The sequence below is a fragment of the Glarea lozoyensis genome, assembly GCF_000409485.1.
Source record: "Glarea lozoyensis ATCC 20868 chromosome Unknown GLAREA10, whole genome shotgun sequence".
Lineage (NCBI taxonomy): Eukaryota > Fungi > Ascomycota > Leotiomycetes > Helotiales > Helotiaceae > Glarea > Glarea lozoyensis.
In genome coordinates this window covers 1726178-1753563 of record NW_007360984.1, presented here as the reverse complement: position 1 = coordinate 1753563, position 27386 = coordinate 1726178, and the positions used below count along the sequence as shown (strand labels likewise).

The 27386-nt window shown below is 46.2% G+C and overlaps 8 protein-coding genes across 8 annotated transcripts; all 8 read right to left on the bottom strand.

Annotated features, from left to right (window-relative positions):
* Positions 1-851: 851 nt before the first annotated feature.
* GLAREA_05587 (P-loop containing nucleoside triphosphate hydrolase) lies at positions 852-6061 on the bottom strand (the record flags this gene model as incomplete). Its single annotated transcript, XM_008078876.1, has 11 exons — positions 852-1280; positions 1400-1513; positions 1563-2833; positions 2901-3251; positions 3308-3548; positions 3597-3663; positions 3728-3894; positions 3945-4630; positions 4682-4946; positions 5000-5446; positions 5498-6061. 11 exons carry the CDS (start codon positions 6059-6061, stop codon positions 852-854), a joined length of 4602 nt encoding a protein of 1533 aa, XP_008077067.1.
* Positions 6062-8241: 2180 nt separating this feature from the next.
* Positions 8242-8692, bottom strand: GLAREA_05586 (uncharacterized protein; the record flags this gene model as incomplete). Its single annotated transcript, XM_008078875.1, has 2 exons — positions 8242-8565; positions 8612-8692. The coding sequence occupies 2 exons, from the start codon at positions 8690-8692 to the stop codon at positions 8242-8244; spliced, it is 405 nt and encodes a 134-aa protein (XP_008077066.1).
* A 1212-nt stretch (positions 8693-9904) lies between these two features.
* On the bottom strand, positions 9905-13026 carry GLAREA_05585 (P-loop containing nucleoside triphosphate hydrolase; the record flags this gene model as incomplete). Its single annotated transcript, XM_008078874.1, has 5 exons — positions 9905-11025; positions 11067-11505; positions 11553-12152; positions 12198-12442; positions 12498-13026. 5 exons carry the CDS (start codon positions 13024-13026, stop codon positions 9905-9907), a joined length of 2934 nt encoding a protein of 977 aa, XP_008077065.1.
* Positions 13027-13362: 336 nt separating this feature from the next.
* Positions 13363-13860, bottom strand: GLAREA_05584 (uncharacterized protein; the record flags this gene model as incomplete). Its single annotated transcript, XM_008078873.1, has 2 exons — positions 13363-13750; positions 13805-13860. The coding sequence occupies 2 exons, from the start codon at positions 13858-13860 to the stop codon at positions 13363-13365; spliced, it is 444 nt and encodes a 147-aa protein (XP_008077064.1).
* A 462-nt stretch (positions 13861-14322) lies between these two features.
* GLAREA_05583 (eEF-1beta-like protein) lies at positions 14323-15447 on the bottom strand (the record flags this gene model as incomplete). Its single annotated transcript, XM_008078872.1, has 5 exons — positions 14323-14343; positions 14393-14601; positions 14651-15030; positions 15281-15320; positions 15408-15447. The coding sequence occupies 5 exons, from the start codon at positions 15445-15447 to the stop codon at positions 14323-14325; spliced, it is 690 nt and encodes a 229-aa protein (XP_008077063.1).
* Positions 15448-16191: 744 nt separating this feature from the next.
* On the bottom strand, positions 16192-18113 carry GLAREA_05582 (GroEL apical; the record flags this gene model as incomplete). The annotated part of the gene is made up of 4 exons (XM_008078871.1): positions 16192-16220; positions 16267-17745; positions 17794-17935; positions 18009-18113. 4 exons carry the CDS (start codon positions 18111-18113, stop codon positions 16192-16194), a joined length of 1755 nt encoding a protein of 584 aa, XP_008077062.1.
* A 2104-nt stretch (positions 18114-20217) lies between these two features.
* Positions 20218-22831, bottom strand: GLAREA_05581 (uncharacterized protein; the record flags this gene model as incomplete). The annotated part of the gene is made up of 3 exons (XM_008078870.1): positions 20218-22163; positions 22223-22471; positions 22528-22831. 3 exons carry the CDS (start codon positions 22829-22831, stop codon positions 20218-20220), a joined length of 2499 nt encoding a protein of 832 aa, XP_008077061.1.
* A 2862-nt stretch (positions 22832-25693) lies between these two features.
* GLAREA_05580 (uncharacterized protein) lies at positions 25694-26528 on the bottom strand (the record flags this gene model as incomplete). Its single annotated transcript, XM_008078869.1, has 3 exons — positions 25694-26291; positions 26351-26403; positions 26457-26528. 3 exons carry the CDS (start codon positions 26526-26528, stop codon positions 25694-25696), a joined length of 723 nt encoding a protein of 240 aa, XP_008077060.1.
* Positions 26529-27386: the final 858 nt, after the last annotated feature.

The window sequence follows — 27386 nt, the reverse complement described above, 5'->3', positions numbered from 1 at the left end:
GACGAGATACATGAAGAAGCCACGAAAATCAATACCTATTTTGATTCTGACATCTCGGTGGTACAGTAACTCATTTCGTGGGGTTCTAGCCGCTTCCGAAATCTGCGCCGCAGTGAGATTGTGCTGCGACCATATTCACGAGAAGAACCTTACGATTTGTTTAGCAAATGTGATTGGATAAAATCCAACATATGCCGACGGCACTTGTGTGTTCTTCCTAGGACCAAATTAACAGCCTAGCAATCAGCAGTCATTTCATGAAGTCGTCCTCGAGATACAAGCTGTTTCTCCTTGTAGCCACAGAAGTTGCTGCGACATACCTTTGGATGAGAAGAGTGTCGTATAATATCAGTAAGCTCACCGTAAGCTGAATCTACCACACCATACTTTTACTATAGGCAGATATCGAGCTTTATTTTTTGCTTGACCGACCAACTCAGAGACCCTCGCTCCTGCCTCGTGGATAATAACTGGCAGTCGGAACAAGATAATTACTCGTTTGGCTTGACAGAATACGATATATTTCGTCAATCGTCTTCAGCAAATATGAAATTCTAAGAGTGCATGCCTTCGCTCAATCACGATCTGAAGCTGACGTGATAGGCAGGAGCTTCTTCTTTGTCTTGTGCACAAGACTGGCAGTCGGATACACATAACAGCGATCACATGAATGGCAGCCACATCTAGAGCGAGTACACCCAGAGCAAACACAACGCTACAGAAAGTAATACTGATAATTCGCTAAATCGTGGTCTCGAGATTCTAATTAAAAGCTGTAAGTTCTCAAGTCGCTTTTCGTTAAAACGCTAAAACCATTCGATCCATCCTTTCATAGACGATTTGTCTATCTATTACTCCTCAACAACCTTCTTGCCCTTCTTTGACTTGAACAAACCCTTAACAGCCTTGATAACCTTTCCGCCAAGTCCAAAAAGAGTTCCAAAACCAAATGACCACCCTTTAATGCGGACGGTGTAGATGAAAAAGTAAACCAGCGCCCAATTACTGATACAGAACGCAAGGAAGATACCGAAATCCCGCCATTTATCACTAGGCTTGACGTTAAGTGTAGCCATGTATTCCACGCCGGAAGCATATTGGCAGTAGCCGCAGTTCGTGGTCGCGTCTGGGTTTGTGAGATAACCTTGACCGACCTGGGTTACAAAGGCGGAAGCGTATGACGAACAAGTCGAACCCGCTGGTGGGTTGAAATATGCTGCTTCCACAGGGTCACATTGGACGCGTGTTTTAGACAGGGTTGCTGCTATGTTACCGCCAATCTATAAGAGTTAGTCAAGTTAGATTTGGGATTTCTAGAAGTACTTGCCCAATACGTTGCCGGATTCAAATAGTACACAAAATAGCGCCACACACTAGGCATCTGACTGTATGGACGAACGACACCATTGAAGAGACCGACCATAACGAAGAAGAATGGCAGAACGTTGGATATAACGGTGAACGAGGGCGCGAACGCACAAATCCATTGGCCCCATGAAGCTTGGAACAGGAACTGTATTCTGTAAGTATCATAAAATAGAATGACCGGACATTAGACTTACGAATAATATACTCATGAGGTACACGTAACCAGCGGTTGATGAGTCCGTCGGAAGACCAGCCGGCCAGTACCACAAAGCCCAGTATATGGTCCCCCCAAGAATTGCAATGGGGATCTCAGCTAAAACGTTTGCCGTGCAGAAAGCTTGCCATCCGTAAATCTTCGAAGGCAGTTCTCTCGCTTCCCATATTGCTCTGTTTTGGTAGAATTTTGGGACGACTCCATTGACAATGGTAGGCGGAATCAAGATGATCAAGAAGCATGTAAACATTCGGTTTTGCATATCGGCAATAGTGTTACCTAATTGCCAGAAAGTGAAACCGTTAAAGATGCCAATAATTACTGAGACGAAAAGCTTTCCATAAAGGTATGACGGATCTCTCCAATACTGAATGAAAAGCCGTTTGGTGAGTTCGATGGTTTGTGCAAGGACAGGGGACGCGAATTCGCGTAGCTCGATGCTGGAATCGGTCTCGATCTTGCTTCGTTCAGACTTGACCCGTTCAATTTCCTTGTTGACGTTTTTGAATTCTTCCGAGTTCAACCATTCTTCGTTCCAATTCAAGCGCTTCCCGTCTTTTCGCTTTCCACCCTTCGCAGCCGTTTCCAAAATGAATTCTGCAACATTCTTGCTTGGTGGACAATCGACGCCACGCTCTGCGAAGTATTTAGTAACAGCAGAACCATTATCTCCGACTGGCCCAAAGTAAAACGTGTTTCCTCCAGGGTTCAGTGCCAGAATCATGTCGAATTCTTGAATAAGGAGGGAAGAAGGTTGGTGGATAGTACAGACAATTGCTTGACCAGCACGTGCAAGTTTCTTCAAAAATCTGACAATGTTGTATGCGGACTGAGAGTCAAGACCAGATGTCGGCTCGTCCAAGAAAAGGAGTAAGTTAGGCTTAGCCGCCAGTTCGACTCCGATGGTGACACGCTTCCGTTGTTCAACTCCTAGCGATCTGACTAAAGCGTCCTTGGTACTACGGAGTTCAAGCAGATCGAGAATCTTTTCGACGTATGCGAGCTTTTCTTCCCTTGGGATACTTCTGTCTTGCCGTAAAAGAGCTGAGAATCTCAAAGCTTCCTCGATCGACTGAGTGCCATCGTGAAGATCCATCTGCTCGCAAAAGCCGGTTCCCCTTTGAAACTCGGCATCCAAAGGCCGGCCATCCACGAGCATGTCACCAGTGACAACTCCAGTACTTTGACGTTGTGATAGAGTGTTAAGAAGAGTCGTTTTTCCAGCTCCACTAGCGCCCATTAAGGCGACCACTAAGTAAAAATCAGCACTTTCTCCAAGGCGAGCCTGCCAAATGAAAGGAATGGCATAAGGACTTACTGATTCCGGGTTTGGCATAGCCATTAACCTTATTGAGAAGCTTTCGATCGCCATCAGCGGTTGGAACCGTGTACTCCACGTTCTCCCAGGTAAAGACGCTTTCAGAACCAGATATCTCATGAAGAACCTCTTCCTCTTGAGCTCCATCCAATGTCTCGCTAGACCTTGAAGTCACGGTTGGCGGCTGACTCTCCCCCTTTTCTTCATCATCTTGCTTCTTGGCACCATCGACCTTGTTCTTGGCTGACTTTGAACGTTTGAATTCTAAAGCTCCTCCACCAGAATTAGTGAAGTTGAAGACTTCAGAGCCGAATGAGGTGACCAAGATGTAAAGAACGGTAAAGGCGATTACTGGTAAATGTCAGTTCAAAAAAAACACCATGCCTGCAAAAAGCAGAAGTACTCACCAACACCAAAGTTTCTCCACAAATTAGACCTCGAATACTCGTAAGTTGTTTGTAGATACGTTGGGCCAGGAGTTCGCAAAGACCCGACTTGGGCACCTGTAATAGCGCAGCCTTGGTATGCTGGATTATCATAACCAGGTCCTCGAGGAACTGTTTGCTCTGGAGCACAGTCCAAAACTTTACCATAAAATTGATTGGTCAACACGGCCTCGAAACTGTATGCGATCGGGTTGACGTAATACTAAAAATAATTAGAAGAGGATTGACGCCTTCGGTGGTTTTCTCTTACCAACCACCCAAACCATATCTTTTCGCTGAGAAGTTGCGGTTTTGAAATTACATATCCGGTGAAAACACTGAAAAAGAGTAAGCGCTGATTTAAAGAGAAACAATGTCATATCCACAGTGCAGACAACTTACATCAAGATATTGAGTGCAGTTCCAGAAAACCTAACAGCATCGTCGATTGTAGGCGACAGAGCCGCAAACATGCGATAAAGGGCTGTTATACAGATTGTGGTGATGTATATGAATAGAAAATATATCCAGAATTTGCTGACGTCCACATCAAGCCCAGTCAAGAAATACTGTAACTTGTCAGTAATTGTTCCTCAATAGTTGAGACATCCATGCTTACCATAACAATTGAGAAAGGAATGACCTGAACAAAGATCAGGGGGATGTCCTGAACGACTCGGGCAATCACGACCGCTGATGGTCTGTAAAACGCATATTCGTTGTGCCTGGAAATAACTGACCGTCCAGAGACGGCCTTCATCAACTCGGAGAGTTGGAGCCAGCCAAGAAAGAGAATGGAAAAGAAAAGGGTGCCGCCGCGCGAAAAGGCACCAGCAGAGTCATCAGTTGTCCCGTAGAACAGAGATGCAACAATCAAGGCGTTTGAAATAATAATGAAAGCTTTAGTATAAAGTGTTGTTTTATCACCCCAGGTAAGCCAGAACTCGCGTTTGGTACAAGCAAGGACTTGTCGGATAAATGAAACTGTGTACGGAGATCGTTTTGACACGGTCTTTGACTTGCCCTCCTCCACAGCCTGGACGAACTCTCGGGCATCGGCATGATCAGTCTCGCTAAGCATCTTCTCGTAGCTCTCGATGTCGTCCAGCACATGCTTGTAGGCTTCGCTCTCGCGGAAAGCTTTCTCAAGTTCGACAGGTCCTTTAGGGATCGGGCCTTGGAAATCCTCTTGGAAGCGTCTTTCGGTTGGATCTGTGCAAGATGTCAAGAAATCCGCGGTAGTTTGTCTGTCAGGAGCGTAGTATCCTAGATTTTTGAAATACTTCCTGGCTTGATTTGCTGGACCTGTTTGAGGTAATTAGATATTAATGTGTATTCTTGGGCTGAAACACATACCTTGATAGACCATGCGGCCTTCATCTATCACGAGAACTTTATCCATCAGCTCATAGATTCCTTCTCCGGCTTGATATAGTGTTACAAGGGTCGTCCGGTTGCTGATATCAGTCATCACTCGGAGAGAATTTGCATAATCTAACGCTGTGGAGGCGTCAAGACCACGAGTGGAGTTGTCCCAGGAAACAACCGTAGATTTGGTGGCCAAGGTTTCTGCAATGGAAACACGCTTTCGCTCACCACCAGAAACTCCTCGTACAAAAGCCTGAACACCTAATTAGTAGTATGCCCGCCTACTCAGTGGCATGGAAAACCTACGTCTCCAACTAGTGTGTTTCGTGTGTGGGTTATGCCAAAAAGTTTTAGCAGCCCCGAAATTATAATCGGTATCGATCCTTTCTCATGCTTTTTCGTCTTATTGAGCAGCGAAAACTCAAGTGTCTGGCCCACGGTGAGGGTTGGAAGATGCTGATCGTCCTCCTCGTTGTAATTGACTTCTCCTCGGTATTTCTTCTTCTGCTCATCTGCTGGAATTCCACCATAAGAGACATCTCCTTTGACTCCAGCAAAACTTCCTCTTTCATTTGAAATTGCTTTCAAGAAAGTGCTACAGCCACTGCCTGGCCTTCCAAGTACGAGAAGCATTTCTCCGTCCCGTACCACACCAGAAAAGTCGTTGATTAAGGCTCGTCTCTTTCCTTGAGCGCCGTGTGGTAGGAAAGGAATAAATCTCGAGAGCAGTTTATATAAATCAGGACCGAAAGTCTACAATGGCGTTAGCTTGAGTGTAAAACAGGACCAAAAAAGAGATCTTACCCCTAATATAGCCCCTGGCAGTGTCTTCACAAAGACCTCGGTAGCTCCAACTCCTTCTACTGTGAGATTTTTGTAAACTACGCCCACCTTCTTCGCAGACCTTCCCTCCCGGCGCTTCTCGAAATGTCCATCTTTCAGGAAATCTCCCAATTGAAAATCATCCGCGTCCCGTTCCCCATCCTGTGCTTCAACATCAGAATCTTCATCTTCTGCTGGCGCCGTCGTACGTGAACGTCGGCTTGCTCTGCTAGAGATCTTTCTCAAAGCCGACGCTCTCGACTTCGGCCTCTCAGTTCTAGTACTTCGTGTTTTCGACAATGCTGTCAATTCCCTTCTCATCTCCTCATACTCCTGCATAGCATGTCTGAGATCAACGGGCCCGCCCACATCTCTTTCACCCCATGTACCATCATTCTCAACATCAGTCTGAGAAGAAGACGATGATGGATCATCCGTACTCCTTGACTGCTCTGGGAAAGTTTCGTCTCGGTTGTGCATTGGCACTTCTTCTCGTCGTTCCCGTGTGCATGCTGTGAACATGCGGTCCGACTGCGTGTACAACATGGCGGCGACGGTCGAAATGAACGTTGAGACAAGTAGAACAGGCTCGTATTGACAGGTCGAGACGGCGTCGAGTCACTGTATATCTATCCTGCCAATAATTCGTGCTTTTCGGCCGAAATTGGACTTAAGACGGACTTTGGTTTGGCGCTCACCTAACGGAGCTTGGAACTTGGATAGCTGGGAAACATCAGTCCTTGTTGTATACTTAAAAGGTCTTTTTCTCCAACTTGAGCCAGCCCTAGCGCAAGTGGATTATTAACCTTCCCAGGCCAAGAATCTTACAAATGGGGAGTTCTTCAAAAACACCTGAAAAGCTCCGCCGTTAGTCGCGGTCACGAAAACAATGGAAACCAATGTACTACTCTTGCCCGATCGAGCTGTCATTACCTTATTTAGTAAGAGCCAACGAATCTGCCGGTAAACTGTCCGGGCCGCCGACAGAAAGATACTTAAAAGTGCGCTTGCAAACCCTTCAAGATTTCCACTTCTTATTTAAAAGAGACCGAACGAATACCGACTTCTTGACCCTCTTTCTTGCACTCGAACATCAACATGGCGGTCTGGGCGTATGTTTCTGGATAAGGCTGCTGAGAAATCACAGAAATTTGATGCAAAAAATCCGCGATGACGAGGGTTGATTGGGCTCAACACCGATGACGACTGAGAGCTCAAATTAGGGGTGCAGGAACATCGTGCATTAGCCATAATGTTATCAGACTGCGGCAGAGCGTCCACCAATTTCCTATTCAAGCCTCGCTCGTTTACGGATGGTGACTTCATATCTGAGCCAAGGCGAAGAAGGTGAGAAAATGGTGGATTATCTGGGCGGAGATATGAGCCAGGTGCCGGAGTTTGTTCAAATAAAGTCCTAGCGCGAATCATTTCTATCGGCGATAAAGAGTATCAATCTCGAGAATTCGAGATTCTGCCTGCGTTTGCTCTACGAGCTCTACTCGAGCTCTACTCGTATAAATACAGCAGCAGATTCGCGGAAGACGGAATCATTGTTGGAAGGTAAGCCGAGTCTACAACATCTTGTTTACTGAAACAAATTGACGAAATAACCTTATTTTGTCAACCTAATTGACTAAATACTGTGATTTACCGAATCCAGTTGAAGAAATATACGGTATTGCGTCAGTCTGATTGAATAAGTGTCGTGATTCGAGTCGCGACTGCCGCTTATTGTTCACCGCGTGGCAGCTTACTCGAAAAGACCTCACTACGAAACATCTTTCTCCATATCGTTAGCTTTGTCTCTTGAAAATACCGCAGAACGTTCTAAGAAAAATAGATAGCACGCCTTTGGTGGGTTCAGATCGGCCAAGATCAGCACACTGAGCTGCAAATCCGGGCTTCCATTTGAAAGCAGATACCCAGCAGTCCAATTTGGCCGGCTGACAATACAACAGTTACCACGACACAGCAAATCATAATTCCACAATCTGATACCGGGAGCAATCACACTCTGTTCCTGGCTTGACCACTTACAGGAAGAGGTGGGGTAAATGCAATGTGCTTATAAATACCACAGTACGACCCAAGCTCTACGCGGACACATTAAACTTCCTTTTACATCACCTGAGTACCATTTATTAAAAAACTATACTTTTGTACTCAGCTATACTATCGTGATTTATAATACAGTAACAAACTGATTTATCCTCCTAGGAAGAATAAATCAAACTTAACTAATTTTAATCGTCTTATAAACCACGGGATTGAGTATTATTGTATTCAACATTTCAAAGTCGTTTGGCTTTAGGCGCCGGAGAAGGAAATTTGATACGTCCTCGAAGAGCCAAGATCTGACACGGTATCGAAGCGAGAATTGATCGAAGGGGTTTTGACGACATGAATGCTTCCAAGGGTCTCTTGGCCTGTTTTCACATATCACACGAGCAGTTAATCGGTAACGAATTCATTTCGAATTCCCAGATCTTCAAATCACACCTTTTACCGATTTGAAGAGGTGTCCGCGGCTGACGAAGCCGGGTAATTACTTCTGGTCTTCATCACATTGGTCAATGCGATACTCCTGTTGACTCGACGAAGATTTATTTTATGCCGCTAACCGAAAGCGTCCAGCTCCAGAACGCACCCAAGATCCAACCATACCATGCCGCTAAAAGATAGTAGTCCAGACTCCCCAGTCCCAAAATCCAAAGAACCACCTTATCCTACAAGAACAACACGAATCCCATACCCAGTCCCAGCAACGTCACGAGTCCACCGCTCTGTACGACACCGGCTCCGTTCAAACTCGGTATTGGCGCCGTCGAGTTTCCTCTTCCTCCAGTTGGTTTCGCAGTCCCAGAACTTCCTGTTGCTTTTCCACCACTGGTGCTATTCCCTTTTCCTGCGCTTGCCCTAGCTGAGGCAGTCGGTGTTGTGACTACTGAGTTTGTGCCATTTCCTTTAGTTGCGTTGCCCGTGCCTAGTGATGCTTCTGAGGTTGCGGTTTTAGAGCCCTTCTTTGTTTGGCTTGTTGCTGTTGAGAGTGTCTGAGAAGAGGTTAGTAAGGTTTGGTTCTAGAATCGGGATACTTACTGATGTTTCTGCGTTGCCAAAGTCGAAGGTTGCTGTGATGAGGGATGCGAGAGCGAGAAGGATGACGTGTCTGAGTTGCATGATTGATGATTTTTATGTAAGGAGTTTTGTTCTTTCTACTTCTGTTGATTCTGATATGTTGGAGTGGTATAGTCAAAGTCCTTCCAAGGGAGAATAGTCAAAGGCTTATACTTATAGGACATCTACAACTAGTCATTGAGAGAGTAGGACACCCACACGTCACGCAGAGCCTCCAAACTGGCAAGCACCCTGGAAATCCCCAAAACGGTCCCAGTCCTTTGACGAATCAATGATGTTAATCTAGCAAACTATGCATGAGGTTTGCGAAGGTTCTGATGCTGAAACTATGCGAATGAATCAAGCAACGGGTATATTTAGACGAGACCAGACTCTTAGAAGGTCTTCCCAAAATCAGATCGCCAGAACATGGAGAAACGGTAGCCGTCGATCAGTCATAAAATAGCCCAAGTTAGGACTTCTGTGGTCGAATGACGTTGAAATCTGGATTTCAGACTTTGGACGAGACACGTCTCGGAACCTTCGATTTCATAAGGCATAGTGGAAGTGGGCAGCGGCCGCGTACTCTTCAGCTAGTAACGACTGCTATCCACACCGTTTATTATTTTTAGAACTATTCTAGAGATAACCAACTATCCTGTGGACAAAATTCAAAGCCCAATACGCTCAACTAAAGCTCTACTCTGCTATAGAAAAGAATGTCTTGTTGTTGAAATCCACCAGACAATGACGGCCGAGGCCAAAGCGCTAGCTCTCCAGCGCTCCAAAATGTAAAACACAGATGCGAAAGTGGGTCATTGCGATGGTGTTTGAGATCTTCGCGAATCGCAAGGCTGTCTCGTTTGGTAGATCAGATCAATTCGTTAGACGATGAATTACTGTATGTTCGTTATGTTTGACTTGTTGCTCGTTGCGACAATGGCAATAATTAATAGAAAAGAACAGTAATGTTGAGATCTACTTTCGCATTTCGAACAGCATATCACTTAGAGTGATAGCGCGACTCACGCCTCAAAAGAAGCCTACCGATGGCAGGAATATCACGTTTCCAGCAAGAACACCCAAGTTACATATTTATCCGAACCCCTATTTTGAGCAAATAAACGCGATATCCGCTAAATCCCACTGAATGTAAACAGTGATAAGAAACACCCTAGATCCAGTACGACCGGAGGGTTTGGGTAGATAGCCAAAGAAAGCGAAACTGTGGCATATCGGTCCGTACATGAGATAGACCCACCCAGCACACAATGATCAGACGGGACTAACAGCGAGTATGTTTTGGAGTGCAGTTCGGATGTCGAACGTCTCACTCTCCTTCGATCCAGGAGTGGGAAAGTTTTGTTCCAAGAATTGCCTCCCAACCTGTTCAGCTTCTTCCAGCTGGCGTGCTTCATCATCTGGAATTCTGGCACAGGCTGTGATCAAATCCTCGCCGCGTGCTGAGAGAAGGATAAGCTCATCGGCTCGTTCCACAACTGCCTGATCAATTCCATTCATCATAGCACACAGTGTACCAAAGCTCGAGTTGCTGCGGCCTGGGACAAACTTATAAAGATAAGTAATCTGGTCTTCAACGGACGCTTCTGAGTCAACCTGAACTTCCATATGACCGAAGCCTAGTTCAGGGCGCTCGGGAAGGAAACCATTTGCGAAGATTTCATGGAAATGGGTAGCCGCAAGGACTTTGGGGCGTTTATTCTCCAAGCTGAGGAAATACTCTAATACCCCACATGAGAGCCCAGCACCATCGTGAGCATTAGTACCTTTGCCAAATTCATCGACAACCACAAGACTGCGATGTGTCGCTAATGTCATTGATAGAGAGATCTGTTGCAGATCAATCATGAACGCGCTCTGGTCTCGCGACACACTTTCTCGCGTAGCGATTCGCGTCAATATCTTGTCTGTCAAGCCAATGGTAGCTCTATCTGCTGGCACGAAACTGCCGATGTGTGCTAGAAACACAATAAGTGCAACTTGCTTAAGGTAGACAGATTTGCCGGAATAGTTCGGCCCAGTCATGATGAGCATGCTTGGCTCTTCGATACTTTGCAGTAAACTCGAGGAGCTTCGTGATGGTGAAATGATGGGCTCTGTGTCCTCCTCTTCTTCGTCATCGCCAGCTCCACCCCTAATGAAGCAATCGTTGGGGATATAGGAGACAGTGAGCTCTTGCAAAGGGTGGCGACCCCCTTCAATCTGAATAACATTTGCCATGGTTAATCTTGGTGGATTAAGTCTATACTTTTGCGCTCCCAAGGCTAACGCAACAAGACTGTCAAGTTCTCCTAATAGATCAGAAGCCTCAATCAGTACTTTTTCGTCCTGCAAGATTTTGACCGCGAGATCATGAATGATTTCAATCTCCTTGTCTGTAACCCAATCAGCACGAATAGTAAGAGAGGATCAGTACTCAACTTGCCACATATCAAGCCATACAAGTCTCCAAAATAGTTGTCCATTTCTCTCATTTTCCGATTCTTGTAATATGCCGAATCATTTGTGACAAACATCTTGTCCCAGATATCATCATCTACTCCTTCACCCTCATATTTACTGGCACCAGTTTCTGGATCAAGCACAACGACAGTAAGAAACCCAAGTTGTGGGAAAAAGAGACATGTTGTAACGTATTGCATAGCCCACTCAGGGAGATCATTGAGGAGCAGACCGTGAGCTTGTGTGAGAAGGCTATCCATGCCATCGTATGTTCTCTTGAATCCGTCTAATTCTGCATCGACTCCTTGTAAGACAACCGTACGGCGCTGTTCTGCTGAGCTTTCAAAATCGACAATCTGACTTATCGATTGAAGAATGCTAAGTAGCACTGGTGGTTGAACATGGTCAACAAGCTACAAATAATTAACATCACTCAAAGGGGAACAGACGACCTGATTACCTTATTCAATATTGGCAGCAGATCCCCACCCTCCAATTCTTGAATAACGCGAAGAATCGCCAAGGCATGATGTGTAAATTGCTGCAGACTCGCCCAAACTCCTCTATAAATACTTTTCCCCATTCCTCCATCAGCAGCACCTTTTTGTAGGTGTATTGCTACAGAACGTATGTCTTTGACCATCTTTAAACTTTTGCAAATATCTCTCAGCGGACTGGAATTTTCCGGTCTAAGAAAGATGCTGATACTCAACAAGCGTTCCCGGATGACTTCGAGCTCCAAGCTTGGCCGTAGGAATAGCCTTCGTAATCTCCTTTTTCCTTGAGGCGTGCTCGCAAGGTGACAGAAGAGCCCATAAACAGACAAACTTTCCTTCGATCCGGATGTATTAGGTCCTTGCATTTGCGAATTCGGGTGGTTCTCGGATTGCATGATGTGAAGGGACGCCAACGTATCTGCGTTGATGAACATTTGACTTGACAGTGTAAACATCTCAATTGTACGTATTCGAAAAGCCCCTAGGGCGGCTCCATCATTGGGCAGGTATTCGATATTCCTTCGCCTGGCGATATGGCTGAGTATGGCACCAGCACATCCAATCTTCAACATGTTAGCGAATGACTCTATGCTAGGCAAGGAACGCACCGTCAGATAGCTGCCGAGATCAATCCAACCAGCAAGCCTGAGCAGTCTTCCTTGCTTCCCTAGACTAGCCCGCTCTGCACGACCGTACATTGCCTCACCCATCGCATCATCTCCAGCTGTCCTGAAGACGATATTGGGAGCATCGTCTATACTAAGCTCGAGTCCAGCCAGCTTCTCCTTCGCTGTATCATATCGAAAATCGGCAGCTTGTCTAATGTCAAGAACATAAGAGCCCATAACGTCATCTACGATTATGGTATTAGCCCAGGTGTTTCGTGGCTAGTAGGATATAGTGCATACTATCGTCTTCTCCACGCTCGATTGCTCTGGCGTCTTTGCTGAGATGTTGTTCTAGCTCCTCGTCCGCTCTGGTGCTGATAATGATAGTCGTTGGCTGTACATGGAGTTTGAGGGTGTCTACAATAGCAAGGTCCCCAGATGGTATATCTTGCATCAGATACAGAGTCTCCTCGCGGGCAGTATAGTAGGCGCATCCTACTGACCCACCTTTCTTGATGTCGACCGCCATCATGATTTCGTTGACTGAATCATGCTCCTCTCGTTCTTGGATCTCAGCATCCGTCTCCGCAGCATGGACTCTTAACACGTCTTTACCGTGACTGGAAGCGCCGTCATTGTTTGACTTGGACACTGGTGAGTCGGAAAACTTTAGAGAAACTCTCTTGTGTTGCGCAGGATTCCTAAAGGCTGGGGGCTTTGATACTGTACTGCGAGCTGCAGAACTATATCGAGCCGACGAACGAGAAGCAGATGAGGAGGCGGCCACGGACCCTGACGCGTGTTCCACCCGGCGGCGTTTGTATGGCATTTTCAAACGTTGCTGTTGACGAAATCATTAATTTTATTTGCGGTGGCAGTGTTGTGTCTTGGGAATGGAAATTTAGCGAATGAAATAGTGACGGGATGTTTCTTAGAGATAAGGAAAGAGTCGTATATCATCCATACCCTTTTATTACCTGCGCATCTTCTAAAAGACATAAAATCGATTTGATAGAAGCGCAAAATCCGTCGTCAAACTAACATCGGTTTGTGCTGCATTTGATTAAGGAGTGCCGCCATCAACAAACAACCCTTGCTTGCAATGTTTTTCTTCCTACTATACACTCTCGACGCCCCCAATGAATCATTTGCCCCATCTCGAGGTTCAACTCTTAGGAGCCTGCCCATTTCCGCCTTCCCGAACCCACTCAGCAAATTCTTTCCTCTGCTTTCGAATATCCACGAAACCCGGCCTGCTCTCCAACACGCGAAATGGATTCCCCACAAAGTCCTTGTCCACTTCTCCGTCACCATTCATAAACCCATACTCTCCCTCGCGCTCAATTTTACCAGCCCAGACACGCCATTGTATTGGTCGTAATTCAGGAGTTCCAAGCACAAGACCAAGGCAAATTGTGAAGACAGCTACGATCGTCTCAATGGAGATATCGAGGGGTAGGGCAGCGGTAACCGGTGCTGTTTGCGCGGTCAGGGAGGATATCGCGGCGGCGCTTCCAGACAGGAGGGCAGAGTGCTCGTGGGCGGAATAGCAGCTGTTTTGATAAATGTTAACATGATGGCTTGAACTAGCTTCAGCACAAACTTACGCATGCGCCAGAAACACCAATCCCAAACCAGTGATTGATTTCGATATCCAGGTCATATTGCCAGAATCAAGGGGGAGTCTATGCCGTTTAACAGAGCATATATACAGAGTGTGTCTAAGGTAGTTGGTGACGACGGGAACCTTCGAGTCTCGACGCGGGCATCTACCAATGTTGCAAGATGAATAAGTGGGGCGACCGGGCACCACTTGCAGCCCAGCCGCGAGGCAGATGTTCCAGTGACAGTCCGACCTTGAACAAATTCTACTAAAAACTCTAGAGTATGTGGAAGTAAAAGTAACAGTTCACAGAAATTAAGCAATTCAATTATACGTTGATCATTTGTGTCTTATGCGCGCTGTTATTCTTGCATTCATTTTCTATTGCTAGCCATGATTATCATCAATTCATGAGACCAATTACGTTTTCGTAAGACATTTGGTCATCCACCAGCCGGATCGTAAAATCAATGAAATGCCGTAAAAGTGCGAGGTACAGCGAAAGAAATGCCGAGATACATTCTACAGCTTTTGCATAGCAGCCTGCGAAATTGTTAGAGGGATGACTTTTTTGACCGACTGACAAACTTACGATATCACTAGACTGAACATAATCCTCAAACTCAGCAATCTCCTCTTGCAAATCATCAAGACCGATCTTGTCATCCTCGATAATCAAATTGATCTGGAGCTTCTTAATACCGAAACCCACTGGGACAAGTTTGGAAGCTCCCCAGACGAGACCGTCCTTCTCGATACCACGGACTGCCGCCTCCAGGGCCTTCATATCAGTCTCGTCATCTGCAACATTGTTAGGTAAAGTCTTTGCATCAAGCATATAGCAACATACCCCAAGGCTTGACATCCATTGTAACGACAGATTTAGCAGCTGGCTTGGTCTTTCCCTCCTTCTTCTTCTTGTATTCGGCTAGTCGCTCATTTCTGATACGCTCGGCCTCAGCATCCTCCTCCTCGTCGTCAGATCCGAAAAGATCGACATCATCGTCCTCCTCCTCGGTTGCTGGGGCCTTCGCTGGATTTAATGTAACAGCAGAGACCTCTGGTCCGTAGCTTGTGTATTGCTTCGAGGAATCACCTGGGAGAGTGGCGAACTCGTCGGAGTATGAGGAGATGTGCTTGTACCATCTTGCTGCGTGTGGGTATTTTGCGGACTCTGGGGCTGACTTGAGAGCTTTGAAGGTCGCGACATCAGCTTGGGATGCGGAGTAACTGCCAAGTATTAGCCTGGGAATCCAAACAACTCTTTGATCTTCAAGCAAGAATTATAAAAGGAATTCAGAGGTGCACTTGAATGCAATGGTGATCGTCATATGACGGTTCTTGAGGCCGCTCAGTAACACGGACCAATGTTGCTCATCATGAAATTATAAGGTTGTTGATGTTAAAGGTTGAGGCGCGAAAAGGCATAGAAATGCGATTTTGGCAGCTGGAGAAAAACGAGAAACGGGACAAAACTTACCCAACAATGTATGATCGAGTGGTCAACCAGCTGTTAAGCACTGAGTCACATTAGCATTTATCCCACAACATGCCAAATTCGTCGAGCCTGAGGACTTTCAAACTGGCAGAAGTCATCGAGAGCTTACCGGACAGACCAGCATCGGTGAGGACGTCTGCGAAACCCATTGTGAAATATTGTTATCGTTGAATATAAGGTTGGGGGTGGAAGAGACAGTGAGAGAGTGTGGTTGTCTGTCTGATGGTGGGGTTGCTATTAACAAAATTTGTTTCGAGCGAAGAAACGGTGTGCCCGTGATAATTGGTTGCCGCCTAAGAACGCGCTAAGCCCAACCTAGGGAATTTTTTGGAACGAGAAGGAAGTCATAAAAGCGGCATGAATTAGCCTGAAATCATTTTGGGCAAATACGACGTGAATACTTCTCGATACTGAGAAGAGAAAATCTGGTCATCACTCTTTGAATTAGTCTGTCAATGCCATAAAATCAGGATGAAGCGGAGATAATTTTGTCGCTAGGATTGCGTCTAGGTAGGTCTGAAAAGCCCAATGGAGTCAAATCCGACCAAGGAACTATCATTCTTCAAAAATTGCACAATTCAATCTACAACACCATCACCTTTCAGTTTCCGAGGGTCCACGAAGCTTCTGAACTGTGCATTTGATTCATTTTGTAGTAGGGAACCGATCAGGTTTATTAATTTTCAAAGTGTTTTTGTTCATTATTATATGATACATGCTTTTTATCGCTCATTAAATCCGCAAACCGCTCATCCATGCCCAATGGTAAGACAATTGTCGAAGAGTGGGGTAGTTTATACAACATATAGGCCAGCCGTAAATGATCGTTCTGGCAGCTTTGCAGCGACAAGAAGAACAAAGTGTATTGTACATATCGCGAAAAAATCATTGTCTTACATCATTCCACCCATACCGCCCATCCCTGAGTTGTGTTAGCAAAGCTCAATGAATGGAGATGTATCACTTACCACCCATCCCACCCATACCTCCACCTGGAGGACCCTTCTCTTCAGGTGCCTCAGTAATGGCAACCTCGGTTGTGCCGAGTAATGAAGCAACACCACTGGCATCTACTAGTCCGGTTCGTACGACCTTGAATGGATCGACAATACCAGCAGCAATCATATCGACATATTCACCTTTGGCGCTATCGAATCCCTTGTTGAAATCGGTTCCGAAATCATCCATGAGCTTACCGACAACGACAGAGCCCTCAGCGCCGGCGTTCTCAACGATCATGCGGGCAGGCTTGGTGATCGCGCTCTTGACGATTCCAACACCAAGTTGCTGATCAAAGTTTGCGGACTTGATGTTACCAAGCGCTTGGCTTGCTGCTTTGAGAAGAGCAGTTCCACCACCTGGAAGAATACCTTCTTCAACAGCAGCACGAGTAGCATTGAGAGCATCCACGAAACGGTCCTTCTTCTCCCCAACCTCGACTTCAGACGAACCACCAACCTTGATGACAGCGACACCACCGGAGAGTTTTGCGAGACGCTCCTGGAGCTTCTCCTTCTCGTAGTCAGAGGTGGTTGGGTCACTCATAACTCCACGGATCTGCTCGCATCTCTGGCTGATAGCGTCCTTGCTTCCTTCCCCGTTGAGGATGATGGTGTCCTCTTTGGTGATTGTGATTGAACCAGTAGATCCGAACATGTCTGGGGTAGCCTTCTCAAGCTTGATATCCAACTCATCAGTGAAAACAGTAGCGTTGGTCAAGATACCTAGATCACCGAGAATTGATTTGCGGTTGTCACCGAAGCCAGGGGCCTTGACAGCTGCAACCTGGAGTTGGCCACGGAGCTTGTTCAAGATGCAGACTGCAAGAGCCTCTCCCTCGATATCCTCTGCAATAATAACAAGTGGACGACGAAGCTGAGTAGAAGCCTCAAGAGCTGGAATGATATCCGCAACCTGGGAGATCTTCTTCTCCGAAAGGAGGATCAAGGGTTTCTCAAACTCGACCTTTTGGGTCTTGGTATCGGTGATAAAGTATGGTGAAACGAATCCACGGTCAAATCGCATACCCTCAGTGACTTCAAGTTCGTCTTCCATCGTCTTGCCCTCCTTGACAGTGATAACACCCTCCTTTCCAACCTTCTCCATAGCATTGGCAATCAATTTTCCAATATGAGTGTCTCCATTTGCGGATATGGTGGCAACTTGAGCAATCTCTTCGCTTGTGGTGATATCTCGCTTGTTCTTCTGCAAGAACTCAACAACAGCTTCGACGGCGGCTTGGGTACCCCTTCTCAAGTCCATTGGGTTGCAACCTGCAGCGACATTCTTGACAGTCTCGGAGAAGATGGCACGAGCGAGAACGGTAGCGGTGGTAGTTCCATCTCCTGCAGTCTCGTTTGTTTTCGAAGCGACGTCTTGGATAAGTCTGGCTCCGAGATTTTCAAATTTGTCCTGGAGTGTGATAGCCTTTGCAACAGTCACACCATCTATGCACCGTCAGCCAGCTGCATCACTAAACAATGGATTACACAAACCTTTTGTGATCTTTGGTGCTCCATAAGGAGACTCGATGAGGACATTGCGTCCTTTGGGGCCGAGGGTGGTTGACACAGCTTTCGCCAAAGTCTCTACACCAGCTAGGAGAGCAGCTCGTGCTTCCACTCCAAACTTGAGCTCCTGAACAGCCAATAGTCAGCCTTGTTCCAATTTGAGAGCTTTCCGATGTCCATATATATCAAGGCAAGCTTACCTTGTGTGCGAATCTCAGTTGCTGAGCATTAAAGGAAGATGTGATCGGGCGAAGCTTCGAGGACGAACGGAGAGCCGAGGCCCTGCTTGTTAATGCGCGCTGCATATTGTGAGAATTATAATGAACGACGCTGATATAAAGTACAACTACAGGTTAAGTAGAATTTTTGGAGACCTGATGTGGTAATATCAAGACTTATTTTGGAATGGAAAGAAAACAATGGATGATGAGCTCAAGTGGATTTTGTACTGACTCCAGGAAATAATTTTCTGGAGCACGGCGATGGAACATGCCAGAACGCCAAGGCGCTAATAGTTATACCGGAGTTAAGCCTGGTATTCCACACTAACGACGACCTCCTTTCTAATCTATCGGAATAGAACTATTACACAGCTGTGAAATTGAGAATAAGAGAAGAAAGAAAGATATGTTCTCTGCGTATCTCGGTTTTATCGATATTTATACGTGGTTAAACATCAAGATTTGGACCAGCAGATCACGAGGACTTACTTTCTTTCAATAGCTACCACTACTGAGCTTACCAGCATCTCTGGATCAGTGAGTCTCATGGCAATTGGCTATGAGCGGCTATTTGCTTCTTTAGAAGACTCTGCCTGTCTTGATATAATGTGAGCACTCGAATCCTTAGTTCGTATAAACAAATGAGCAAATGTCCTGTTTTTAGCTTACCAAATACGATCTACTATTACTTGCAATGGTCTTCCAGAAAATCTCTATTCCTCGTGTTTTATAATTATTGTTTCCCTTGCTGCCACGACAATTAGAATCCGCAACGTCACGGTTCATTTACTTCAAGTCTACTAAGACTCAAGGGATTTGCATGGGAGTTTGAGGATGCTCTATCTCAGCATCACTGAATATTCACAGGCCTTACTCACTGTCCAAAGCAACGTTGATTCACAGCTGGGAATACAAGCCTCCTCCATGACAGATAGTTTGTCGAACGGAAGTATCATCATCTTCACATACTTAAGTTGTCGAATTATGAGAAGGTTGAAAATTTGAGGTATGACACCTTTACTTGATATCCTAAGTTCGTCGTCCGACATCTCGAAGTTACATCAAAGCTGATGTGTGTATTAGATCCTCTTTCTTCTGCTTCAGTAGAAATCCGTCTACCTTCAGAAGCACCAATAGTAGATTCTACCATATGACAGCCGGAGTGCGTTATCATGGATGATTCCAAACCCGATTTATTCGCTCCTGAAGTTTAAAGTAGAGTGGTATTTGGTAAAGGGACTGTTGTCAGAAGAGCCTTTTAAAGTCGAGGTCAGTCACTCTCGCCATGTGGATTAATATCGGTCAGCTAATAGCATGCCTTCATTCGTTTAACCAACCGCAATATTAGCGATGGCCATTGAACATCTTAGGCTCGAAGCAATGTCACAGAGCTTTCACTGGAAGAGACTTTGTTTATACTTGGGCTGTGTACTCAAGCCAGACTGGACTGGCACATCACGACTATTGAAGGCTTGGAGTCGATCCTGGGTGCAACCTACTGGAACGCTAGTACAACCAGATTCGAGACCCAAAGAATTTCTGGCTACGCTCAATTTTTCACCCCACGGCTTCTATAGCTCAAATGATAGAGGTCTTGTATTGGCTATGATAGTCTCTAAAGTACATTCCATTTCATCCTCCGAGTCGAGCAGAATCCCGAGTTACCATCTATGTCAATATCGCGGATACCACCACAAAACGCCATCGTAAAATCCTCCGAGATGGTGATGACAAGTCGATCCCACCAGATAATTCTCTATCAGCCTATGGAAACATATTGAATGCCCCTGGTATCCTATTAATGAACACGAAGCTATTTTGGTATATCAAAAAGGAAAAGTTAGTCAATCATGGTATCCATTATCATAATCGCAGAACAGCTTTTGGGTGTACCGAGGCCATCAAATCCGAAAACTTATGGGGAAAAATCTAAAAGAATTGAATAAGATTATAAGTCGCCGGCCAATGCAACCTCAGGTGCGCATTAGTCAAGTCATCAATTGCACGTTGTCCAAGTTGCATCCAAGCCGCGACAGGAACTCAAGCGTCAAAATATTGTGTTGAAAACAAGTCGGGAATCGAAGTTGCGACCCCAATAGCAAAGTGCTAGCAGAGCGATACCGCCAATGCGCTGTAGGCTGTATGGTTTTCCGAGCAGACTCGATCTGGACTTGTCGAACCCGAGTCTCTAATTGTCCCTCCTGTGAGTAAAGTTTCCCATTCCCATATAGTTGGAATTGGGTTGTTGATGATTGGCGCTCAGCTCCGTCCAGGGATTGAACTCATCTTGGTGGCCATCTCCCAGGAAATCAGAATTGGCGAAAACATCGTCATGTGGCCCAGTCCAGCCAAAACCAATACCGTTGTTAGATGCTGGGAGTGGCAATCCATGAAAACTGTGATCGGAGGCTTCCTGGCTCTGATAACTGGCGATTCCGTGATCTGCCGCGAACTCTCCATACGCCTCCTGCTGAGATCCTACATGCTGTCTAGCATGATCAGTATCATTCCATGTATTGGTGAACGAGACTTGGGCTTCGCTGCCACCGAATCCTGGGCTGTGGACCAGTTGTGAGAATTCTTCGGCTTCATGAGATGAGGATGACAAAGAGTGAAGATGAGATGCAGCTTGCTGCGGGACATCATTGCTGGTGGAGACTCCTGCCATGCTGCCGTAGGGTGCAAGGTCCATGTCACCATGGATTACAGCATCGGATGAAAATTGGTTTGCCATGCCATCGTAAGCAATAGAGGGGTAATCTGGAAGGACAATGGCATTCATGTTGTTGTTGGTGTATATTGTGTCACCTACAAATAGTAGCAGCGAGCTGTTCATCTTCCGTGGCGATTCCGATTCTAACTTGATGGCTTGGCTGTGTCTGACTTCCTGATTCTCATGGACTTGGTAGGAACACTTCTCTTGGAATCTCTCGTCGATCGACCCACGAGGACTCTGAGCAGGATGTTGTTCTTGCGTGGAACCGCTGAAGCTAGCATCTGCCTGGGAGCACTGCTTCATTCGGCTGTGGCCCATCGCCGACGGGCTGTCAGCCAAATGTGTCCCTACTGTGTCATAATTATACTGATCTGAATCAGAAACCTCGGCGATACTAGACTGACGAAATTGTCTGGAAAGCATCGTTTGAGTGGATTCATGGCCATGCTGCCCACCACTCACTCCGGTATTCGGTGGGGTCATTGGAACCTCCGAGTCAGTCCTGCTTTTGACCTTGGATGGCGTCACGTTCGCGTCGTCGACGTCAGACTCGAAAGACTCATTATACTTCACCTGCTTCCGGCAAGATCTTCTGCTTCTTGTTGTCGGCTTGCTAGTGATACCAGGAGTGTATTCTTCATCAGAGAAGAGCTCGGCCGGGTCTACCTCATCCTCTTCGTCATCATCCTCGTCTGCTCCATCATCAACCTTCAGACGAGGAGCCTTGGTCACCCGTGTCTTTTTGGACGAATTGGACTTGCCTACAAATTTGCGATTGAAGTCCTCGAGATCATCCATGTCTGCTTCAGCTTGCTTGGCTCTTGCAACACTGCCTGCCTTGGCGGCCCCGCGAGGTTTAGCTTTCTGGGAAGGCTCCTCACGATCGGCGTACTTTGTTTTATGAGAAGCACTGCCTAGTCGGAGAGTATTGTCTTTCTTGAGACTTTCGTACTTAAAGGACTTGCATGCAAGCTCTGCCAGCTCTTCCGGGGTCGACTCTTCCTTGACCTTGAGTTGAGACAGCGCCCTCTTGACGTGGCTTTTGACATCAACTTCATACTTGCGGTACGCTCCAGAACCTCGAATAACGCCTGGCACGACTAAGCTTTCTTTGAGATCTTCTGTTTCTTCGCTCCACAGAACTTTTCTAGTAACATGAGGATCGTCAGAAGATAGGTCTCGGACGTATCCCCTTGGCGTGTCTGGCGGTGCAGGGGCGCCCAACTTTCCAATGAGAGGAGGGACCATGTGGCCTTCCCCAACCAAGATGTCTCTGATCTTATTCAGATGCTGCTGTGCAGTGGCGCCGCTAGAACCAGGACTCAAGCGATGAACTACTTTATCCCATGGAATTTGTACACCTTGACGCTGGCATTCGTATTGAACATGGAGCATCAATTTTTCCATCATGCGTGGACCTAATATGTCTTTGATCAGTGGATGCGCAAATAATCAGGTAGTTATTTCTCGGACTTACGATGCCACATCACAAGCTTTCGACCTCGGAAGCGTCCATTGGGGTCAGGCTGCTGGCCCTTCTTTTTCCATTTAGATCTCCTCTCCTTCGGAACCGAGAGCGGATCCTCCTGGACTTCCCCGTTTTCCTGCGCAGAATCCTCTTGCTCCTCCTGATCATCGTCGTTCTCTTCAAATTCGCCGTCCGCATCTATCTCATTCGACGGCTCGTCTTCGTTGCCAATCGCCGGTTGTGGTGAGTCGGCTAGGCCTTTAATATATGTTAGGCATCTCAATCCAACGCTTCAGTGTATAGTCGCAGCTTACCTGGCTTTTTGACTTGAGGTCTACTAGACTTTGATTTTTTCTTGGTCACTCCACCAGGAGACCGCTTCGCTGGGCTTGCCGAACCAGCTCGACCTCCCTCCTTAGTGGACTTGCGCGGGCGTCTTGCAGGGGTCTTCTTTTTGAGTTGAGCAATGGCAAGAGGAATAGATGAGCTACTGGAAGAGATGCTGTCCTCCGGAGCGACGCTAGAACTCATGCTCATGCTGGCTGATATAGATCCATCCGGGGTGTAATCAGTCATTTGGGTGTCGACGGCGGACTCCCCTTCCTGAGTTGTTGCCATTATGTTGGTGTGAGAGAGAATGCTTCCAGAGCTTGTTCAAATGTAGTAATATTTTTGTATTTTGGCTGTCGATATGGTCTATGTTGTGAAAGATGTTAGCCTTGGATTCCGATTATATTATGCGGAAATCAACTCTTTAGAAAGGCGAAGCAGCGCCATTGAGAAAGTACCAGACAACACCAGAGAAGGAAAACCCACTTCGTGGTGGGTTGTGATTTGGATACGCTTCTGAGCTTATCGTCTTGCGCACTTGCGCCAGCAATTTGTAGTAATCTGTCCAAGGGCAAGGTGGAAATAGCAACGACCCATAGACACCTGGGCAGTGGGAGACTAGGTCTACCTAGGGTGTACTATTCTTGGAATGGATCAAAGAGAACTAAAGTTCTCTCTCCAATTGGGTGTTCTCCTGGTGATCGCCAGTAACGATGCTGGTGATTACGCTTGCGCGGTTGGATGAAATGAAAGAAACTGATAACGAGCGTTCGCAATCTGGGAGGAGGACTTACAAATCGCTCTTTCTGCATGAAGGAGCAAGTGTGTGTATGTTCTTCGAATGTCGCCGCTCGACTTGGGGAACTATTGATGATATTGATGAGCACGCGACCAAGAACACTCTTGAAAGATTGGCGCGATGCTGTGATAACGACCGAAGATGATGAAGTTAAGGATTGCGACTCAAGTCACGACCTTGCGCGCCTTTGATAGTCTTGCGAGTGTTAGGATATCTGGTAATTGCAGAATTGAGGGGTTGCGACGTGTGTATATTGACTTTGCGGAGGTTGGTCCGTTACGGCAATAGAGCGCGCAACTTCAAGGATCTCCAAAGCGGGACGTACCTAATTGATCGCAATGGAGCAGAGACAGAGGGACTCTATGTGCTCAATTTCTTTTGTGGATTCGAATCTTGGTAGCAGAGAAAGATGTTATTGTTGAGCATACCTAGGTATGGTCGCGAGGTTGTCAAAGGAACCTCCTGGTCCACCGCCTCACTAATTCTGCCTCCGATAGCGGCGACGGGTGTCTAATTGGACGTTATCGACAGGTGCTTCTTGAACGGTATGATGATTTAGGAATGGGAATGGTTTAGAAAGATATAAATATGGTCTGATTTGAGCTGGGGAGTTCCGCGCCGTTCTGTGGTTGAAATAACGTCACGTTGAGGATGTGCGGAAACAAGAATCCTTCGGCCAGCCTCGTCAATTTATATTGCAATTTAGGATTCACCAATGCTCAATTACAAGGTTTTTGTGGATCGCAAGATAGTACCTCGATTTTCCAGATATGGAAACCTCAGGGAATAGTCAGGCTTCACATCGAGATACATTTCAGAATTCCTGTACAACACCTGTGTTGCTAAAGGTTGTTGGGTGTCTGGAACTCTTTCTGTATTTTCTAAGCTTCCTCATAGGGGGAAGCTACCACTGGATGCTACAAAATTCTCTACTCCAGCTTCATCAAATCCCAAAATCGCATGGTACCTGCTACGTACGTATCTTGACTTGCTAGTTCCAATACAAAAAGCGTTACCTCAAACGTGCTCATGGCAAGATTCCGCCTCTTGATCCGAAGGTACCCTATCGTCCTGGCACATAAACTCTCTCTGTACTTCACAGAATTCACTTCGAATTTATCATTTGATATCAATCTTATCGACGAATGATGTCTAGGAGCATCCGGGTGCCGGAATTGTTCGTTATTCGATTCCAACCCCCCTGGCGTTGCCGTTGTTTCAGAATTTATCTTCACCATTACTCAACAGAAAAACACCATCTTCCTGAAGTACTGTGTGATTCTAGACGTAAATTAAGAACTGGTCTCCTGGACGTTTCTGTATGCAAGTCAAGCCGTTGAATTGGGTCTCAAAAATCTGTCATTTTACTCGATCGGATCGGATACGCCTCGAGCATCCGCCATATAATACATGAATTGCGACGACAGCTTATCTGATACAATTGTTCTCGGTCATGAGCCGAGCCGGTTTCTTCGGAGACCAAGTTTATTGCTAGTATCTGAAGGCCCGCGTATGTTCACTGAACATCAGGCACTTTCTCCCCAACAACGTCCTCAACATTTACAACTTTTCATCCAACGAAACTCTTTAACGGCCTGTTTCCGCGATAATGCTGTGCAAGATAAGGTCGCGGGCCGAAGACATTGTGTTCAGTGAAGCGGCTCGGTGACGTCGACAGGAATACGTGAGAAGGTTTCTGGCTTTCCAGATAAATTGGTGAAGAGTGCTGCCTAAGATATCGAAAGTGAAGGATTGTTCTGGATCCGTACGTCTTAGGAGCTTCAAATATCATAATGAGCACATCAAGGCCGTGGAAGGTTTTGCCGAGATATCTCACCTTTGGGGTTCTTCACAGGAGTGAGGAAAGTGTCGCCCGGCACGAATTCTTTTCTCGGTACAACGATTTGTGGAGACTTTTTGTCTTTACTACTCCCATGGTATTCGTAAATGCTCCCAATTGAGTACACAAGCGAATCAGGAGCATAACCATGTCAGATCGCTTTAAAAACGTCCTTTCACAAAATTCGGACGTTGACGGTCACGTGTCTCGTCCCCTGAGTTTACCGAGTTTACAGCTCTGATCATTAATATTGGCTCGAATCTCAATGGAAAACTGGAACGCAGATGTCATTCTTTGAGTCTCATCTGATTTCAACTGAAGTGATCAAACAAAAAATAGTGTTCTAGGTGTACAAATGTTCCTTTTCAAGGAACAATTGAATTGCTGCTAAAACTGGTGCCAAACTCCCAATCCCATCCGCTAAATTCCACCTCATAACAATTTCGTCTCAATACATATGTCAACGACTTTGGGGATGACAATAAGTCGTTTGCCAGAGGTCCTAACAGAATCAATCAAGAAGGAAAGGACGTTCTGGATGACTACCCTCAGCGAAAGGGGACTGCACCGGTTCTGGCCTTTGGAGAGTCTGATTCTCTTGCTTCATGCTGGATTGGATTGAACCCGAATTACAACATCCTTGAACTTTTGAAGAACCCAGTTCAGAAATCACTGTATGTTGCGACTGGCCTAGTGCGGAGGTGCAGCACACCTCATGGCTGGGTCCAGGACAACGTGTTCCATGAACAAGCTCCCTCTTGTACATCTCTTCTCCGGCTTCCTCCTTGATTTTGATTTCAGGGAAGTCGTAATATTGCATGAGTTCCGTATCCCCTTGCCATCCGACCTTTGTGTTATGATTCGCAGAATCATGGTCCTCTGTTTTGACTACCACGATGCTCTCAGGCTCGACTTTGATGACTGGCTTGAGAGCCTCTGCGAACCCCTCCTCGTCATCCGCATAGGTGTTGCTGCCCTCCTGGGATTCAATCAGCTTCTGTTTCATGCAGGCTTTCGTCTGCATGTCGCTGTATTCGGATTTGGGCCTAGGACGCCTATGTATGGATTGCATGCCGTAGATTCGGGCCAGTCGTTCGTATCGTTTCGTACTGTGCAAGTAAATAAGCAGGTGGACCTCGAGAAGAGTATTTCGGGCGCTATATCTTACGCAGCTGCTTTGCTCGCGATACCGCAGTCTCTCGCGACCTGGAGAAAATCTACCTGCAAGGTTGTTAAATCAGTATCCACGCGAAGAAGCTAGATTGGAAACCCACCTTGCCATTGTTGCTGTGGCGAACGCAGCTCAGCAAGAGCTTGAATTGATCATCGTTAGATATTATCGGCATCGTTAAGAGTGACTCCTTGTTAGAGGAGGAAAATTACCACTAGTGGCTGTGGTTTAAGTTGCACGTTGTTCAATCTTGAAATGCGATGTGGCGAGTGCTCCGAGATGGGGAGATGGGTGGGAGATGGATGTAAAGTTAGAGAACTTTAATGTTGCGAAAACCTGTTTAACAGTGCAGTAGGGAGTCGCGACTAATGGGAGACTTTTCAAATAAGACTTCCACACGAATCTAGGATATCATAAAGAGTGAGTCTGTCACGGCTGCCGACATCAAACGCATGCCGGTAGTGAGAGCCAGAAGCGTCTTCAACGCCAATCGGCTCGCCTCGCAAATCGTACATACGAACAAAACCTCACTTGATGCAGAAATAGTTTGAATATCAAGGAATTCAGATCTGTAGCGGAATTGCAGAGTAAACGTCACAATCATGATGTTTTGGTGTGAAAGCCTCCATTTTGCACGTTCGTTCCAAGTCCTGCACTGCGGCTACATACATCTGATCCACTGGTCTGAGACACCCCCTCAAAGAAATTCCACCTAAACCATCTTGAAGTACCAGACGGAGCTCAAATGTACCTGCAGAAAGGAACAATCTCGATCATAGGCTCTTTATCAGTCAGTGTATGAACAAACGCACTGTCAACCAAACGTATATCCTTCTTGCGATTTCCACAAAAAATATCCTCGGAGTTGTAGCAATCTTTCGGTAGACGACAGAGAGGTGCTGAAGCAGTTCCGATAGGTTGAGTGATGTCTCAAATGTCTTCCGAATCTGCAAACAGAGGATGGTCAGCTTGGCACTTTGTTTGAAGAGAAAAAAAGAACATTCAAGGGAGTTCAGAACAAACGCCTACAAAC